The 17,583-nt window shown below is 43.8% G+C and overlaps 1 protein-coding gene across 1 annotated transcript in view; it reads right to left on the bottom strand.

Annotated features, from left to right (window-relative positions):
* Positions 1-583: 583 nt before the first annotated feature.
* Positions 584-17,583, bottom strand: part of ECI1 (enoyl-CoA delta isomerase 1) — a 113,307-nt gene continuing 96,307 nt past the window's right edge. Inside the window, exon 7 of the mRNA XM_078663119.1 lies at positions 584-1,853. Within this exon, the coding sequence (XP_078519245.1) occupies positions 1,687-1,853 (167 nt within the window). The 3' untranslated portion in view covers positions 584-1,686. The remainder of the gene's footprint in view (positions 1,854-17,583) is intronic.

Consider the following 17,583-nt stretch of genomic DNA (forward strand, 5'->3'; position numbering starts at 1 on the left):
ACATGTCATCTAAAAATCAGATCATGTTTTTTTCAGCTAGGAAGGCTAACAAAGGCATCATTTAACAATGTGGTTCTAGAAACTATGCATTACAGTATTGTTGTCTTGGATTTGCTGGTCTCGTCAAATATGCCAAAACCCAATTTCCTGAACTGAATATGATATGATTTGAAATAAGCAACTATACAATGTGTCACATTTCCAAACTAGAGAAACCCTAAACATAACCCGCAGCTTTTCTCATTGCAGTGTCCTTATAGAGTATGGCCACTTAGGCAGTTAAGGCGATGGATAGGCTAGTGGTGGTATGAGGGTGTACATCGGCATGATGGAGCCTGCTCATTCTTTTCTTTACATATTCGAATGCATATACACTTTCTGTGATGTTCCCGATGAGATTGGTTATCTTCTGCATACAAGAAACAGCGAGAGATGCCTTCATCGCTAGCAACAGGGCATGAGAATTTTGGGATAGCATGTGTATGTCTATGGACTGATTTGACCTCTGTAAGAACATTTTCAGGAAGAGTTTAGTTACCACTGCAGTTTTACAACCTACATTATAGAAGAACTCACAAGATGCGTCTCCCAAAAATGATTTATTAATTATCTAAGACAAAAAAAAATCAGATTCCAAATGTTATTCAAGAATGAATACTTAAACGTTGGTCTTTAAAACTCTTAGGACTTCAGGTTCTTACAGACACTGGTTTTAATAAATCCATGGCCTTCAGAATCGAATATTCATCAGCACTCCCACCTAATTAGATACCAGCGCTCACAGCAGCACAGATGAAAATGCCTGGCAGTGTCAAGGATTCAGAGGCAAACTTATAAATGCACTCCCCAGGTCTTTATGCATCATAATGAAAAACAGTAACAATGCAAACACAGAGCTCGCAGAGTCTAACACATTGGCATTCTGACCCTCAAGAACTGAAGAAGCCAACACGCAGATCCACTTCAGAGCACAAGGAGTAAAAATATAATAACGGAGGGTTCACCAGTTACAGAGAAAGGACACAAATTTAACAAAACGCATCTATTCACAACTCTAGGAACCAAGCACTCAGACTAATAATTCAAAATACATTAAACATTTCGGAGCAAAGGGCACTTTAGCACATTCTGAAATGCTAGTTGAAAACCTGGCATTTTCTCAAGATGCCTGGTTTTGGGATAGGCCTTAGTGTAAAGTTAGGTGGGGTGAACTATGCAAGCTCTGTGGAAAACCACGAGTCATGGATAGGTTTAGGGTCTAGTGAAGGAAAAGAGCATCAGATCTTGGTGCAAGAGAAGAAAAGGGTGCTAGATTAACACCAGCAGCTTGTAAAAAGTCAGTGTAAAATTGAGATGAAATTCAACATGAGTGTTGCGCTACGACCTGAACGCGATCTCACAATGCTTAAGTATAAGTAACAAACAGGATGGTGGCAAGAAGGCAAGTGTGAGTGTGTATTTGTGTAAAAAAGGGACCAGGGTAATACACTTAAGTATGTACTTGTTGGGGAGGTGTTTGTCCCTATAAAAGAGCAAATGCTGAAACAGGCAGTGTACCCATTATATGAAGAGTCAAGGATGAGATAGAACCTAGATTAATTTTAAAATCAACAGTCATTCCACCCTTTATCCCCAAGTGGTGCCCTGAGGTTTTGGTGGTCAAATAATGTGTCAGAGTCCTTGCTCTTAACTCTTTCTTTGCTTCAGTCTTTCCAAATAAACCTGCAAGGACTTCTGAATGGAGTCTTTAGTGACAAAGCTGACAAAGCTGGCAATGTCTGCGTCTCGGTGAGTAACAAGTCGGTCCCGCGTGGGCTTCCTCATCATGGACTTGGTCAGATGGCGAGCATGGTCTGCAAAAAATAAGACAGTGTTACAAGTTGCAGCTCTCCAGGCGTGTCCATAAGCTTTCACATAAGAGAAAACAAAGTAACTGGGGAAGAGGGGAGGAGAAAGTGAATAGCAGTGGAAAATAGTCTGCTCTGTGTAAGGTACTTTTAGGTGAAGACTATGCTAGTAACCACATGGAGAAGCAGTACTAGGCTCCTCAGGTTAGCTATTACGTTTGTAAGCTGAAGTCTGTGTCTAAATGATAAATTGTTAGCAAATCACTTGCTTCGCCACACCTGATACTGTGCTGAAATAAAGGCACACTTTTTCGCTACAAAAAGTCTCACAATCACAAAGAAAGCTCAGTGCTTTATATGATAGTTTATGTTCAATTATTCTAGCAGAGCAGCCAAAGTCATTCTAATCTAGCATAATGGAATATAAGCAACTCTACAAATTGGTAGCTATTACATCAATTATTTGCTTTTAGTTTTTACTTCTATAATTTTATTGGCACATTTATTAACGTGCCACTGTTTTTCAATGGCAAACAATACAAAGGCAATTAAAAAATAATCATACAAAGTAAACCTATACAATACAGATCATACAACTTAAGGCAAATAAAGAATGAACAAGTGTATGGGATCGTGCATGCCTGCCTCTCCCATGCACGCTTTCAATAGCAGGTGCAGTATCCATTCCTCCTGTTGGGTAAGTGTAGGAAGGTAGATCCCTGACTATGGTTGCCCCCAACTTTTTGCCTGGTGTTTTGCTGGTTTTCTGACTTAGTTGACCTGGGGCCCTGCTATTCAGGACCCCAGGCCTACTGCTCTCTCTGTAAAATGGATTCCATGTACCTTAGGTACATATCTAAATTGGATACTGAGTCACCTTATCAGTCCCTGTACAGTGTACCTTAGGTACCCAGGGCATAGGTGTACCCAGGGCCTACCAGGGGCTGCAGCATGTATTATGCCACCCCTGGCTGGCCATCCAAATCTGACACAACTGGCTGCTTGACAGCTGGGGCAAGGTGGTGTAATCACCCTTTGCTTTAGATATAGTATACCTATATCTAACCCTAAAAAATGGACACACAGATCTCCTATCAGTCACTCCTATGGCAGGCCTTAACAATACTGAAGGCAGAGTGCTTGGAATCGTGTGAGATGGTGCTCTGGCATGAGCTGAGCCTGTCTGCGGCTTTCGGGATCCATCCCTTAGCCGTTTCCATGATATCGCATACCATATACTCTTAAGTGCATTATAATCCTCGCGGTTATATGCCAACTCTGGTATCGCTTTATCAAAACATGTCGAGTAAGGTGTCATACGAATTGGAATACTAACCCCTCGCCAATTCTGGCGACGGGGTTAGCATTCCACCCTTCTAGAGGGACACGACATGTATGTAACCTGTAACCCCGGGTAAAGTCAGACAGAGCCTTAGCATCCACAAAATGGATGCTGCCACCGAGACACAAGTCTGCCCTCCTGCTGCTGGGAGTCCTCCCAGAGCAGGAGATAAGGACAAAGGGTTTCCTGCCAGGGGCGGTGCCAGCACCGTCCCAGACAGGGTTTTGTGTATTCCAGGTAGGCAGGGCTACAGAGGAAGGTGACTGCACGTGGCACCCCGGTGCTCACTGTGCATAGGCTGGCTGGAACCAGTTCCAGGGTCACTCCAGACCCTGTGCTGGGGAAAAGCCCGCCAAGGAAGTGGGTGTAACCACCCCCCTCCTAGTCCCACCCCTAGGGCAGGACTTAGTCGCGTGCCAGCCCCTTTTTACAGGATAAAGGTAGGGACTGGCCCCCTTCCAAAACAGATCATCTTTGAATCCTGAAACTACTTTCCACGAAAGGAACTCAAGACTTCTTCCTAAGATTTCTCCCTTGTGACTAAGGAGTAGTCACCCTGCATCCGCAGGCACCATCTTAAGAACACTGCGGTCTGCTGCAAGTCTCTCCTCCGGATCAAGACTGCCCAGCTCGACGAGAACCGGCTTCCCTGGCACCTCTGACCTCTACCTACATCATCAGTCACGCTGAGATTCGTGGGTGTGACGAGACCTCGAGGGACCAGCCATCTTCAAGACTGCACGACTTCTGCACAGCAAGCCCGCCGAGTAATTTCCTGGTGAGTGCTTTGGGGTCCGAGAAGCCCCGACCCTGAGCAGCTCCAGCACCGAAGTGCAGCCTCCCAGCATCTCCACGATCTGCGTGGGGCCCTTCTGCTTTTTGCTGCTCACCGCGTTGTTTGGCTACTAGCCCGCTGGCTTGTGGCCTTCTGAACGACGCCCGACGACATCACTGCTGCTAGTCTGGTTGCTCCAGACTGGCCCTTGCTTCCCTCCATCGGAGAAGTACCCTGGACCCTCCTGGTCCGGCTAAGACGCCATTTTAGGTCCACCGTGTGGGCCTTGCATTTGCCAAGACTTGTTGCCCAATCCTGGGTCCAGCGACGTCGACAGCAAGAACCTTCGTGGGACAGCTCGCACCTCCATCCTGGTCGCCGACAACGCCTCCTGGTCCGAGAGACTGCAGAGCCCAGCAGCGCCCACTCACCTGACTGCGGTGACTTCGCCCGGTGCCATCCTGGTGCCCACTTAATCACTGGCTAGTGATTCAAGAACTTGGTCCCCTCTGCTTTCAGGTTTTCTTCTTCCTTGATCCAGGCTTGGATCCATCGAACTTTCCTTCACTGGTCGCCTGCCAGCAACTTCCTTCTTCCAGGCTCCTGGTCCGGCAACGAGATTCCCGACGTCTTTTCAGACCTATGCAGCTGCAGCCCCTGGGCTAGGTAACTTCGGCACTTCGGTGTCCCAGCATAGCCTCACTATCCTAGGGTCAGGATCCACTGTCGTTTTCTCCCTACCAGGTCGGGTTCGCCCGTGAACACTAACTTTGCCTTTACTAGCTTCCATAGACTTTGTCCCGCATCCCGCGTGAGAGTGCACACTCTGCACCCGAGTCCCCTAGGCCTCCTAGAAGTAATCTAACGATTCTATAGTCAAGTCCTAGCGATTCCAAAGCCTATTAGTACTGTACTTACCTGCTAGTAATTTCGCATTCCACTTTTAGAGTATATGGTTTTTCGTGCCCCTCGGGCATTTGTGTATAACGTGCTAACTTAAGTATTTTCATAAGAGTTTTGTTGTGTGCTTAGCACCCTGTCCTCATAAAGAGTACAGGGTTGTTGTGATTCTAATAAATACATTGTTTATTTTCATAACACTTGTGTGGTGTCCTTTCACTGGGTGTTCAAGGGGTAATGTGATGGTAAAACAGCTGGCTTAACACGCCCTCTAGAGTCTTAGCCTTAGACTGCTCGTATCCATGCTACTAGGATAGCTGGTCTATAAGGTTGACTTACAACCAATCATCAATAAGGGTTGTTTGGACTGATATATAGTGATCACTAGAATAGTGAACACTGCACATCAGGCCAACTTCTCACAGTAAGGCATTACAAAAGAAAACATTCAAGATTAACTACGACATATCTGGTTGCGCTGCACGACAAATCACTGCAAAATCCCAAACAGTATACAACGATTTACTGGATGGGGCACAATCTACTGAAACTGCAGAGTTCACATCTCTGCACTAATGGTACACCGACGTGCCAACTTACGAAGATTTCTGACCGTGAGAGGAAAGTGGCAGGGCTTGGTGCTGGACCCAAGGAAGACCAAAACAACAAAGCGTCTGCGGCTGCTGTCAATATCCTAGAGAGATTTTGCACCTTGTAATGGTCATCGACGGCGCACAACTGCCAATTAATTTACTGGCAACCTGCTCTCTGCAGGAGTTTCCAGCTGAGTGTGAGTACACAATGCGATATAAGCTGCTCACCGGATGACCATGTGATGGACGCCGATATCATGTGACACACGGTGGCACCATGTAAGTTGGTATGTCTCGGTGCACCTCTAGCTAGGATTGCCCGGTACCACCACCCCTCCGAGGCACCACTGAGTATAGCAGGTCAATCAGGGGTGCACCTAGACCTGAACTTTTATTGGGCTGGAAGGGGTGGGGTGGTCAGCCAATGACAGCGGAGCCCACACTTCAAACAATAGAGAGGAACTATGCTTGGAGGCAATACAAGAAAATAGAGTGATACATTTTGTGTATAAAACATATTGGTGAAACACCATAAGATAACAACAAACATGCTTTAGGGAATATGACAATGTTTATAAGCTACTGACAGGGATCTTTAAAGAGTGATTTAACAACCAAAAAGCAGCATCTACAGATTTCAATCTAAAGCACTTTAGATCCAATTTTTGCAAAGTTATTCCAATATGACAACTCTTTGTTGCCAATTCTTTGAAACATTCCTTTTTGAAATGGCAAGCTCAAGAAATATTTTTAATAGCATCTTCAGAAAGATTTTGTGTCTGACATTTGATCAAGGGTGCATTTTCTGCCTACTCATCAGGACCCTGCAACATATGCTTTTGTAAGGTCGCACAAGTGCAAGTCTCCGAATACTGTGCTTAGTAGGTTACCACTCCTTATTTTGGATGCGGAGGCTGGTGGCTTAGTGGACTAAAGCGTCCACTGTAAGGGTTTGTGTTCAACCTGATGGCCACAGGTTCAAATTCTGGCGGGTCCACTCAGCTTTTCTTCCTTCTAAAAAAAAATGAGTACCATTGAGTTGGGCAACAAACATCTGTAATTCAGTGGCAAAATAACCTTCTCTAATCGTGCGCTTTACAAATACATGTTATGTTATGCATGATTAGCAGGTCTTAGGATTGACTCCAAATGCATTTTCCATGCCTGCTGAGATTGAATTAGTGATTGCTAATAACTTGGCAATATTACCACCCGTAAATTACCTTGCCAGGAATCTGTGCTATTCTAAACTAAAACAAAATGGTTGTTAGCACCCCACATTGAGCAACTCTCATATGAGAGGACTGAGCTACATCCATTCAAAAAGTCACAATGCCTAACAAAATGGCAAAAGGTAGTTGCCTTGAAATTACGTTGTTACAAATTGCATAGTCTTAAATGCAACGTACTAGTATTCTTTCAAGTTCCAAAACACATAGAACATGTGGCGGAGTTCCAATGTCCTGCAATAGGACACTCCAACAGAAGTAGAAATAGTGCCACGCAATTGTATATGGTAATATTCCAACAACCACGCTCAATTTTGTTTTGAAGCCCAGAACTTGATGTGTGAAACACACTAAAATATAAGTGTTGTTTTTCTCCTGATGGGGCAATGTGCATTATAAAATGTAACATTTGTTACAAATGTTTCCAAAATTCTTTTTAGAAAAGCCATATTCTCTATAATTGATGTTCCTCAATGACTATAGTAATTATAATGATTAGCCTGTCATGAGTAGATTAATAGACAACCTTGAATGGACCACAAGGGGGAGAGAACGCAAGCAACATGGTAACAACAATGTCTCTAGAACACTGGAACACATAGTGCACAATGTAGTGCTTTTATTGGGCCATGACTTTGCATAGGTAACCATTCTACACATGCCAAAATGATGCTGGTTTTTACTTAGTTTGACAGCACAATAATGTTTCACAAGCAATTCGCTGTCAAACTACATTAACTTGAAGAGGAAGGACACAGAAATGCAAACCCTACATAAGGGGTGATGGTGTACTGCCTCTGCATAGAATACGTTCCAGAGAAACACCACATGGTATGAAGTTAAAGCAACTTCTACAATTTTACAATGCACTATGAGAAACTGATCAGAGACGTTTGCCTTTAGGTGGCTGGGTATGCCTCTTGTTAGACATAAATTATATGTTCAGGCTTCACACAGCTGAGCTATCTCTCAATCTAGCTGTAGGTCAGGCGTCAGACACCTGAGCTACCTCACAAGTGACAATGCTTCTTCTCCAAAGGACAACGGCTGCTAACTATCATTTTTGCTCGATTGCTTCTAAATTTGCCACCATCCCTGTGTTTAATGCATGAGGGTAATCACTCAATAAATGTAAAACCTATACAAGCAAGATATGTGCTGAGCGGAATTGCTACTAATAAAATACAACAAATTCCCTCAGGCGTCATGGCGCTGAACATCAGAAAAGGTTTGAAGATAATCAATAAAATAGAGGACTTAAGAGCCTTCTAAAACTCAGAAAGGTGTGCTACGTTGTGCAAGCCAAGACTGTGTGCAGTCAAAATGGAGGAAGCGACAAAAGAGAAGGAACATCCTCTCTATCAATCCTTCAAGTCCTTTCTAAAACAGAGGACTGATAGCAGAGGAGAAGAGATAAAATGAAGGGATCACGTAAATTTGGGACTGAACACATAAGCAACATTAACAGAGTGTCTGAGGATGAGGTAAGGTTTATGAATTTAATTTCTTCTATTCGATTTTCTTCCATAGTTACCATAACACAGGACTACTACTTCCTCAGATAATTCCTAATATTCTTTACTCCTAAATATGAGGCAATTTTATAAGAAATCGATGGATTCCAGGATACACACGCAGCATTGTGCTTGTCTTATAACAGGCTTTGTGAGCAAAGCAAAGTGCCACATAATCGATCCTTCTAGAAACTGGCAACCAGCGCCACTTAAGGGGAGTCTCAAAGAACCTATCAAGTTTACTGATAATTCATGTCAAGTCACGCTACCATATTTTGAACACCTTGAAGCTTGTAAATAGCCGACTCAGGAAGATAAATGTAGCGTGCACTGGCATAGTTCAATCTACAAATGATTATGATAGTAACATTAACACAAGCTTTCAGTGGCACTGAATAAATGGTTATATCTAGAAGATATATTCTGATGGAATCTTGCATTATCTGAGTTTTGTTGCAGTTAAGGTGCAGTGAAGTACCCTCCAATGTAGATGTTGGTGGGATGGGATAACTAGGCTTTCATCCCTCTTGACCTACCCGAGGCAGTTTAAGTAGCCCCATTACAAGGTGCATGGAAATTGGCAGGGTGTAAACGTCGGATCGGTAATTTCCAGAACAGTGAGTTAACTGTCCACCAATATCATGCAATTATGAGTTAATCCCATGAGAGGGACATTACTGTCCAGACCCAGATGTACCTTGTGGTAGTTCACAAAGTATTCCCTTGTCCGTGGGGTTTAACACAATTTTACAGCCTATGCAACACTATTCAAGGAAGGGCAAGCATGGCAAATTCTCATTTCCATAACCGAAGTATGCTCTATAAACCAGGCAAAGATCCGCACCTTCATTGCTCCTATCAGCCACTATCTCGCATCGATATGAATGCTAAAATACTTGCAAAAATAATAGCCTGCTTCCACTTGCCACCAAATTAGTACCGAATGATCAATCAGGCTTTATTCACGCTAGATCCCTCAGGCACAGCCTGGCATCATTGTTTCCCTAATTTATCAGCTGAATCTAGAACGGGAAGTAGTGGCTGTGCTCCTGGATGCAAGTAAATCATTTGACTCACTACAATGGAATTCCAATTTTTAGGTCTCACGCAAGCAGTGCTACGCACTGCAACGGTAGGCGCATCGAGAGACTTTTTGTAGGGGGTTTGAAAACGGACCTAGGAATCGTACACGCTTGAGCTTTTCCTTTTGGCCCACACTATTGGCCTTTGCGTGCGTCTTTTTATCAAAGACAGCACGCAATTGGCCAAAGGCGGGAGCATTGCTCCGCCCATGGCCTATTGGTGTCGGTTACCCACACCGCTGCCATGTGGTTTCAATTACCGCGCCCAGACACGCGTGCGATAGTTGAAACCACATGGCTCGCACCGCACACACACACACACACACACACACAATAAGTCTGATGTCAACATTTAAAGCAAATACCACTGCTTTGCAATTAAAGGTTGTTGGACAAATTAACGCGAGTGACAAGGCACCATACCATGTCCGTTTTAGGTCTGTGTCACTTCATGTCAACAGCTGTTGTGGGGGAGAGGGAGACAGGACAAATAGAGCTGGGGCCCTGGCCCCGTGTGGCCCCGCTCTAAAGTGGCCGCATATAGAATACTTCAGAAGATTACCACATCTGGTCATTTTGATCTTTCCCTTGGTCTATTGTTTGGCAGAGAAACCCTTAGCCGCCACCCACACCTTCAGGCCTCATCATATTGTTGTGTTTTCCTTGCACGAGAGATTGCCAGAGTGTACGTGGTGGTGGACAGAGCGTAGCGCTGCACCTTTAAATTTCCTCGGCAGGCCGAGATGGCATCACGTGACTGCGCTGCTCCCACAGAGGAGCTGGGGGCTCGATTCTATTAGGATGCCTGGCTGCAGATCCTGTGCTGGAGAAACACTGGCTACAGCCTTGTAGCTCCCAGGTAAACAAGTGCTCCTGCTGAACACCCTTGACCTTTTGGACATCACTTGATCCTCGCTTTGTCAAGCCACGAAAGGGCAGTCTTAGTGGCCAATGAAGTTTTATTCTGTTTAGCAGCTTATTCCTAAAACCCACCACTGCGTCTTATGAGAGGTAATCGATGCCTTCCTTGCAAAATGTCCTTAACAGGAACCTCTTCCCGAGCGGTTGTTTTTTTATCTCAAACCGCGTCTCGAATGATTGTGTTTTATTTCTCTTTGCGCCCTTGTTCCGATCCCCTTGTGATACCGTGGCACCCACCTGTTGGCTGGCTCAGTGCTTCCTCGTGGTTATTAGATGTGATCAGGAACAAGCTCTGTGCGCCAACAAATCACCGGCTTATGGTGCATCAGTCTCGTTTTTTCAGTGGAAATGAGCTAAAAGTGCAACTCCCAGCATGCGTCTGTTAAAACTAAGATGCTAGCTAGAACGGGTTGTGTGCTCAGAATTTAGTGTGGATGAATGGTGTGCAAGAAGGACGTAATAATTTGGGTTGACAGGCGGCCAAATTTAAGGAACACCCGGCAGTACACAAGAAGACCCTGAAACAAACGTCACTGCACAGATGCTTATTCTGTGTTTTGTACTGACACAAACTGTTGCAATTACCCTGTCACTTATCCGCTTCTCTGTAACTCCATAATAGTCGTGATGTGGTGACTCCCTGGTAGCATTTCCAGCAGATTCCTGTTTCTTTTGTCATTTGATGTCCTTTAGTTTCTGTTATTTTTAATTGACGAGTTTCATTTCTCTGTGCTTGGCTATCGGTAGACACATTTGTAGTAAATAGGCTTCCAAAATCCCAGTAGCTTTTTATGTCACTAAAATAGAGTGCCTTTAGCATCAACGTGTGCAATTGATAATGTGATAATGCAATAATAATCTCACATGGTACATACTGTTTGCATTGGATGGCATCCGCATCAGCTCTTCCTCAAAATAAGCCATTCAGACTGGAAGTAATGCGCTAATGAAGAGTATATTATTTGATCATCCGTTCTACGGCAAAACAGTTGTGCTTCAGTGCATAATGTTATATGGAAGGATTTCAAATATCAGAAAAATTCATTTGCATCGAGCAGCCAGCGACTTTGTCAAAAAAGCATAAAGGTGCATCGCAGCGCCTAGAATCAGAAAGAATTGAACCTCACGTTTTGAGTTCAGGGCAATTGGTGGATTTATATAAACGTTCTGACACAAAGTCTTAATTTTAACTAAAGACCCGAATGAGTTTGGTCCGGATACGGGAAGACATATTAAAAAGGAGCTTCATACTTATCAGGGATCTTAACTAATAGATGCATCACTCCAAGAACTGAGAAGCCTTATTAAAGTGAAACATGTGTAGGCAACTAGATACAAGAAGATCTCGATTCATTGCTTAAAAGAATTTGGGATGGATGAAATACGAAAATATCATCAGAATAAACACAATATTGAACTAAAAGTTAATTTTAATTTGCCTTCCTTTCTGTATGTGTTTAAGATTACTGTAAAGAGTATATGTGTTTATCTGAAAGGGCGGTAGCCTGCTGTTGGCTTTTAGCGTTTCACTCTTTCTAGCTCCCTGAAAACCTTTGTGCTTGAAGTCATTGGGCCTTCAGAATGTGCGAGGGGGGAGGTCTTTCTGGCCAAGTCAACGGGGCAAACACCTTTTCCCAAGTCTGTTGAGCCTAAGCTTGAATAGTCTTTGGGTGTGATCACTGCTGCCTTCTCTTCACCAGTGTGTTTGTTGTGAAAGGCCTTGTTTACTGGGGGAGCCAGGGAAGGGTCGGCTACCACCTCCAAGGCCATCTCGCACACAAACAAGCATTTGCAATGCAATAGGTCTCACAATACTTAAAGTTTGAGCTATTGGCGTTGCATTATTCTTTGCAACAATAGCTCAAACTTTCAGTAATGCGAGACCTATTGCATTGCAAATGCTTGTTTATATTCTAACCAATAGGAGCACCATTACCTTTATTAATTGGATCAAATAGCGTTACACTTGTGCCACTGCGCACTTTCATGCAAATGCACTCCGCTTTGACATAGTCATGATAGTATAAGGCACCAGTTAAGGATGCTCCTTTGTCCAATTTTATTTGCCCTAACACAACTGCCACTTGAATAAAGACTGCCCCCCACGCTCTGCCCGGCGGAGCGTGGGGGACAGCAAACCACTTACCGGGGGCAGGGAGAGGAAGCCCTACATCGAAGCCGCCACCGCCAGGAGTCACCAGCTGCAGGGATCAGCGCCGCCGCTCCGGGACCACAACTCCCGGCTGCCACAGCGGCGGCGCAGCTTCTGTGACGCACCCAGCGCCAGGAGGCGCCATAAACAGCGCTCTGCCCCGCTTCGCGGGACGCCGAGCTAAGCCCGGGCAAAGGGCGGGCCCTCAGCGGCACGAGGAGGACGGGGACGGGCCACCCCCCCTTTTCATCCCCATAAGAGAAGGTATAGTGCCTATTTACACTTGTAGAAGACTCATGGGCTTGCCGTTCCGCCAAGATAGTTACATCACATGATTTATGACATCAAAGGGGGCCTATCCAATTTTCATGCAAATACGATGCCCGGCCAAGGAAATGGACACGCACACTCAAAAGCATAGAACCCTCAGCACTATCAGCAAAACAAATAGCGATGCTTGGCGTCAACTGCTAGATTCAATTCAAACCCTCCCACAAACCCCTGTCAGACCGGAAAAAATGTCTTACTGGGAGGAACTAAATGCTTTGTGCGGGACTAATTTTCTTCCTGTTATAGCCCCCTCCCCTGTAAAAGGCCTTACTATCGACCATCGCGCAGATATTCCTTGCGATCGACGCCTATCACCCAAGGAGGATAGCAGCCAAGCTAGTGGACTGTCACATGGCCAAAGTGCGAAGAGGAAGCACGTAGGGGTTAATGAACACGAAACAGATATTAAAATACAAAAACTCTATATTGATTCCTCACCGCCTGCCATGAATTCTATCTCACCTAAAACGCACACTGAAACTCGGGATGACGAAGTAGCATCCCCTTATCTGCAACTATTGCCCCAGTTTGAACTGATGATAAGATCTGTAATAGCACCCCTGCTTGACCAAATCAACATCTTAGGGGACAGGTTGACAAGCCTAGAGACTATCATTAAAGATAAATCTTTTCCTCCCGCAGAGATTGTTAGATCTAATTGCTTTACTCTCCCTACTGCTCCCAAAGTGCCTCACACTACAAAAACTGCTCCATCTGTAAGTACACCTTCCAACTGCCCATCGCACATCGATAAATCTGTGAGCAATACCAGAAAAAATGTGTTTACCGATAGACAACTTCCCAAGAGACAACCTCCAACTGCTACCAAAACTGCTCGTAAACCGGTGTTATTTAATTACTCTGCTTCTAGAGCAGAACCTAACAGAGTAGATTGTATTCCACTAGAGGTTACCTTAACAAAGATAAATGGCTATGTGATAAAGTGGGAGAAATTGAACCCTATAATCTTCTTTCACAACTTCATATCATCTTGCTTTGCAGACATATCTGTCTGTTTAGAGGAAGATATTGATCCTAAGGCGATTATGGCAGCTTTTGCTAATATCCAACTGTACATAAAAAACATTTTAACCAAGAGCTACAAAAAGAATGGGAAACATGCAGGCGGGTGGTTTGATTCCAGGTGCACAGTCGCCCTAAAGAATTTGAAGAAAGCTTTAAACATCATTCCGAGAAATAGGGTTCAAATTTCCGAGGCCAGACGAGAGTACAGGAGGGAAATTAATCATCGGAAAGCAACGATGAAAAGGGAGGCCTGGGAAGCTTTGGGGGAAGCTGCCAGGAACAAGGACACTAACCTCTTCTGGAAAGTTATAAGATCAGTATATAACACTAATGATACGGACAACTGCATGGATGTAGCAATTACGGCAGAGCTCTGGGTAGAACATTATGGCAAACTTTACATCAACAGCCAGGGGGACACCCAGAACCACCAAAAGGTAATCTCATCCTTGAACAAACCAACTCAGGATTATCTGTTAAGTGACCACCCAGTATCCCCATACCCAATTGATCTGGTTTTTACCACCTCAGAAGTTGAAAATGCAATCAGGGAAAGCCCCTCAGGGAAAGCCCCTGGCCCCGACCACACACCAGTGGATCTTTATAAAACAAATCTTGAATTTTGGGCTCCCCTGTTAACTAACGTTTTAAATATGGGAAACAAATGCGGCTTAATTAACACCTGGTCAGACGCAATTGTAGTGCCCATTTTTAAAAAGGGAAACAGGGACGATCCTGCTTGCTACCGTCCTATATCCTTACTGGACGGCCTCATGAAAATCGCAGGAAGGATCGTCCTTAAGAGAATTCAGCACTGGGAGACAGAAAAAAAGGTCATCTCGGAACTCCAATACGGCTTCCGAAAGGGACTGGGTACCCAGGAACAATGCTTAAATCTCTCTCTATTGATGTCCAAATATACCGAGGCCAAAAAAGGGGACCTGTTTGTCACATTTGTTGACCTTAGCTCAGCATTTGATTGTGTGGATCATCTGCAGCTCTGGTCAACATTGGAACATATTGGGGTGGATCCTACCATTATCGTATTTATAAAAGAATTGTATAGAGATGCCGGCGCCAGAGTGAGGTTCGGGACCCAGGGGCAATGTACTCAGAAATTTGCTATAAATAGAGGGGTTAGGCAAGGCTGCATACTTGCGCCCCTTCTATTTAGCTTTTATATTAACTCTATTGTAGAGCATCTAATAAATCAGCCAAGTGACTACCCAGCCGTTAATGGTAGGCCTGTACCCATCCTATTATATGCCGACGACGCGGCAATTATGTCCAGGACCAAGGTAGGGTTGCAAAGAGCGGTAACTGAATTCTCATCCTACATGGGGAAAAGAAATCTGAAAGTGAACATCTCTAAAACTTTCTCCATGCCATGCACCCAAAAAAACAAAAAGCCACAATGCTCGATACATCTTGACGAGCAAAGAATTGAGAGTACAGACACTTTTTGTTATTTGGGTGTTGTATTCGAGAGGAAAGGAGCTTGGAAACATGCAGTATCTGCTAGGAAGCTTGCCTTTACTCGTGCTATTGGGGCTCTGAGAACTTTTGCAGCCAAAATTGGGGGCAAACCAACTGCCGAGATGTTACAGATCTACCAAGCAAAGTGTGTAGCGACAGTCACTTATGGAGCAGGCCTATGGGGCTTTGAAAATGTGTCCTCACTCCAAACTTGTGAGAATCTTTTTATTCGCTATTTACTAGGTGTGAGCAAATTTACTTCAACTTTTATTACCCATATTGAGACTGGCCTTAAATACCTTAGCGACACTATAAAGCTATCACCGTGTTTGCTCTGGCACAAAATCTGGACCACTATGGAATGCCAATTTAATAGAGAACTCATCACGGACTGTATGAACCTGGATGCTGCACCCAAAATCAAATGGTTACGACACGTCCGGCTGATGTTCTCTAAAATTGGACATCCTGAATACTATGATGACCCAGAGTCCCTAGAACATCTGTCTAGGCCAGCGCTCAAAAAACTTTTAATTACACACCTGGAAAGTGACAGATGGGACACCGAGAAACTCAAAAATACCACCCTGAGTTACCAAAAAATTACCCCTAATGAAGGTTTACAATTGTACCTCAGGATTGAAACTGCACCTTATCCTCGTATGCTTCTTACTAGGCTGCGGTTAGGCACTTTCTTCCGTATGGTCACTCTTCCAAAACAAAACGATTGGATTTCGCCGAATCTAATTTGCCCATGCGATGATCATTCATCACAAAGTAATATTCACATTATGTTCTTCTGTAATCTGTATTCTGCCCCAAGGAAATTGTTCCTCTTACCATTGCTTAAACGCTGGGGCATAAGAACATGTAAAGATGCATATCTGAAGTTACTCTTGCTTGATGAGGTGTATGTCATCTTTGTTGTTTCTCGCTTTTTAACGTCAGTGATGAAATACAGAAACTCTATGATGTAAACCTTACATGTTTAAATTGTATTCGCCGCTTTAACACGAGGCTTCCGGCCATATTTTCATCATTTACTTTTTACAAATGGAAAATTGTTTTATAGTCTCTTTATAAATTTCTCGATGGGGAAAACTTTTTAAATTTGTTGTATAAAATGTATTTGTATGCTTTTATGATTTCTCCAGATAAATCGAATAAAGCTAAATTTGATTTGATTTGATTTGAGTAGATTGTATAGATTTGCCTCCAGAAGCCGCCCCCTTTGTGCTCGTTCTTGCAGGAGTACCTGCACCCACCCACGGGAGACCTGAAAGACACCAGGACCTATTGCACAAGGTCCTGTTTTGGCGATCAAAAAATAGACCCCTCCCACCTAACAAAGATGGTGGTATCTTGAGTGTTAGAAGGGTGGGCTGGTTAGGGTCTTTTGCTAAAGAAATTCCCGGGGACCTAGTTCTAGTTAAATTTAGGGACAGGCACACAGTCCCCCACTTACGGTCCTCCCTGCCCCACGAAAATGATGGCCCCATCTCCGTTTGGGATCTGTATGATTTTTATCCAAGTACCCTACCTATTCCCCCACCAAGATTAACAGCCTTACACAAATACCCCCTAGGTAAGGGTACTATCAATTCTCCTACCCATTTCAGATCAGCGCATGCTATCAGGAACTCATAGTGATTGTTTTATGAAAATCAGCAAATGTTTACGAAAATTAGAATTATGTAAATATGATTCGTGGTTTTATTGTTGCCGGTGTTTTATATTGATGTATACTTTTATGATTTCTTTGTGAAATCGAAATAAAGTTATGAAATGAATGAAATAATTTTGTAATATGAATGTTTTTATTGTACTCTACTTTTTAACATGTAATATCTATGAATTGTGATTCCTTATATTTTGTATGTGCTTTTATGATATCTTGTATATCGAAATAAAGCTTTGATGACTGACTGCCCCAGCATTACTCCTATAGCACCCTCCGCTTTGCAGACCATACATTTCTCACATTGTTGTCTGCAAATGATAAGGCGACCTTTATCTCAGTCTCCAAGGATAACCTATTTCCTATTATCGGGAAGAATCAGACCTTAATATAATTTGGAGTAAATGTCTTGCCTTATTACTCCCAATAAGGAGAACGGTCCCCTTGACTATCCAGTTATGTGATGTATGGAGTAAGTGAAATAACGGAGTTACCCGATATCTAGTTGCAAACAATAAGAGATGCTATGGTGTGTCGATAATCAGTCTTGAGGTACGATTAAACACTGATCTGCTTTGCCCCTCTCTGGCAGGCAAGCAACCAATATTGATGAAAATGACCACAAACAAGTCCCCCCCACAAAAGCCTTTTTTTATCTGTTGTAGCAGTTGACAGCCTAAGCGCGATGGGTATGCCCAGAAATGGGTTCCCTGCTCAT

The sequence above is a fragment of the Lissotriton helveticus genome, chromosome 10 (assembly GCF_964261635.1).
Source record: "Lissotriton helveticus chromosome 10, aLisHel1.1, whole genome shotgun sequence".
Classification (NCBI taxonomy): Eukaryota; Metazoa; Chordata; class Amphibia; order Caudata; family Salamandridae; genus Lissotriton; species Lissotriton helveticus.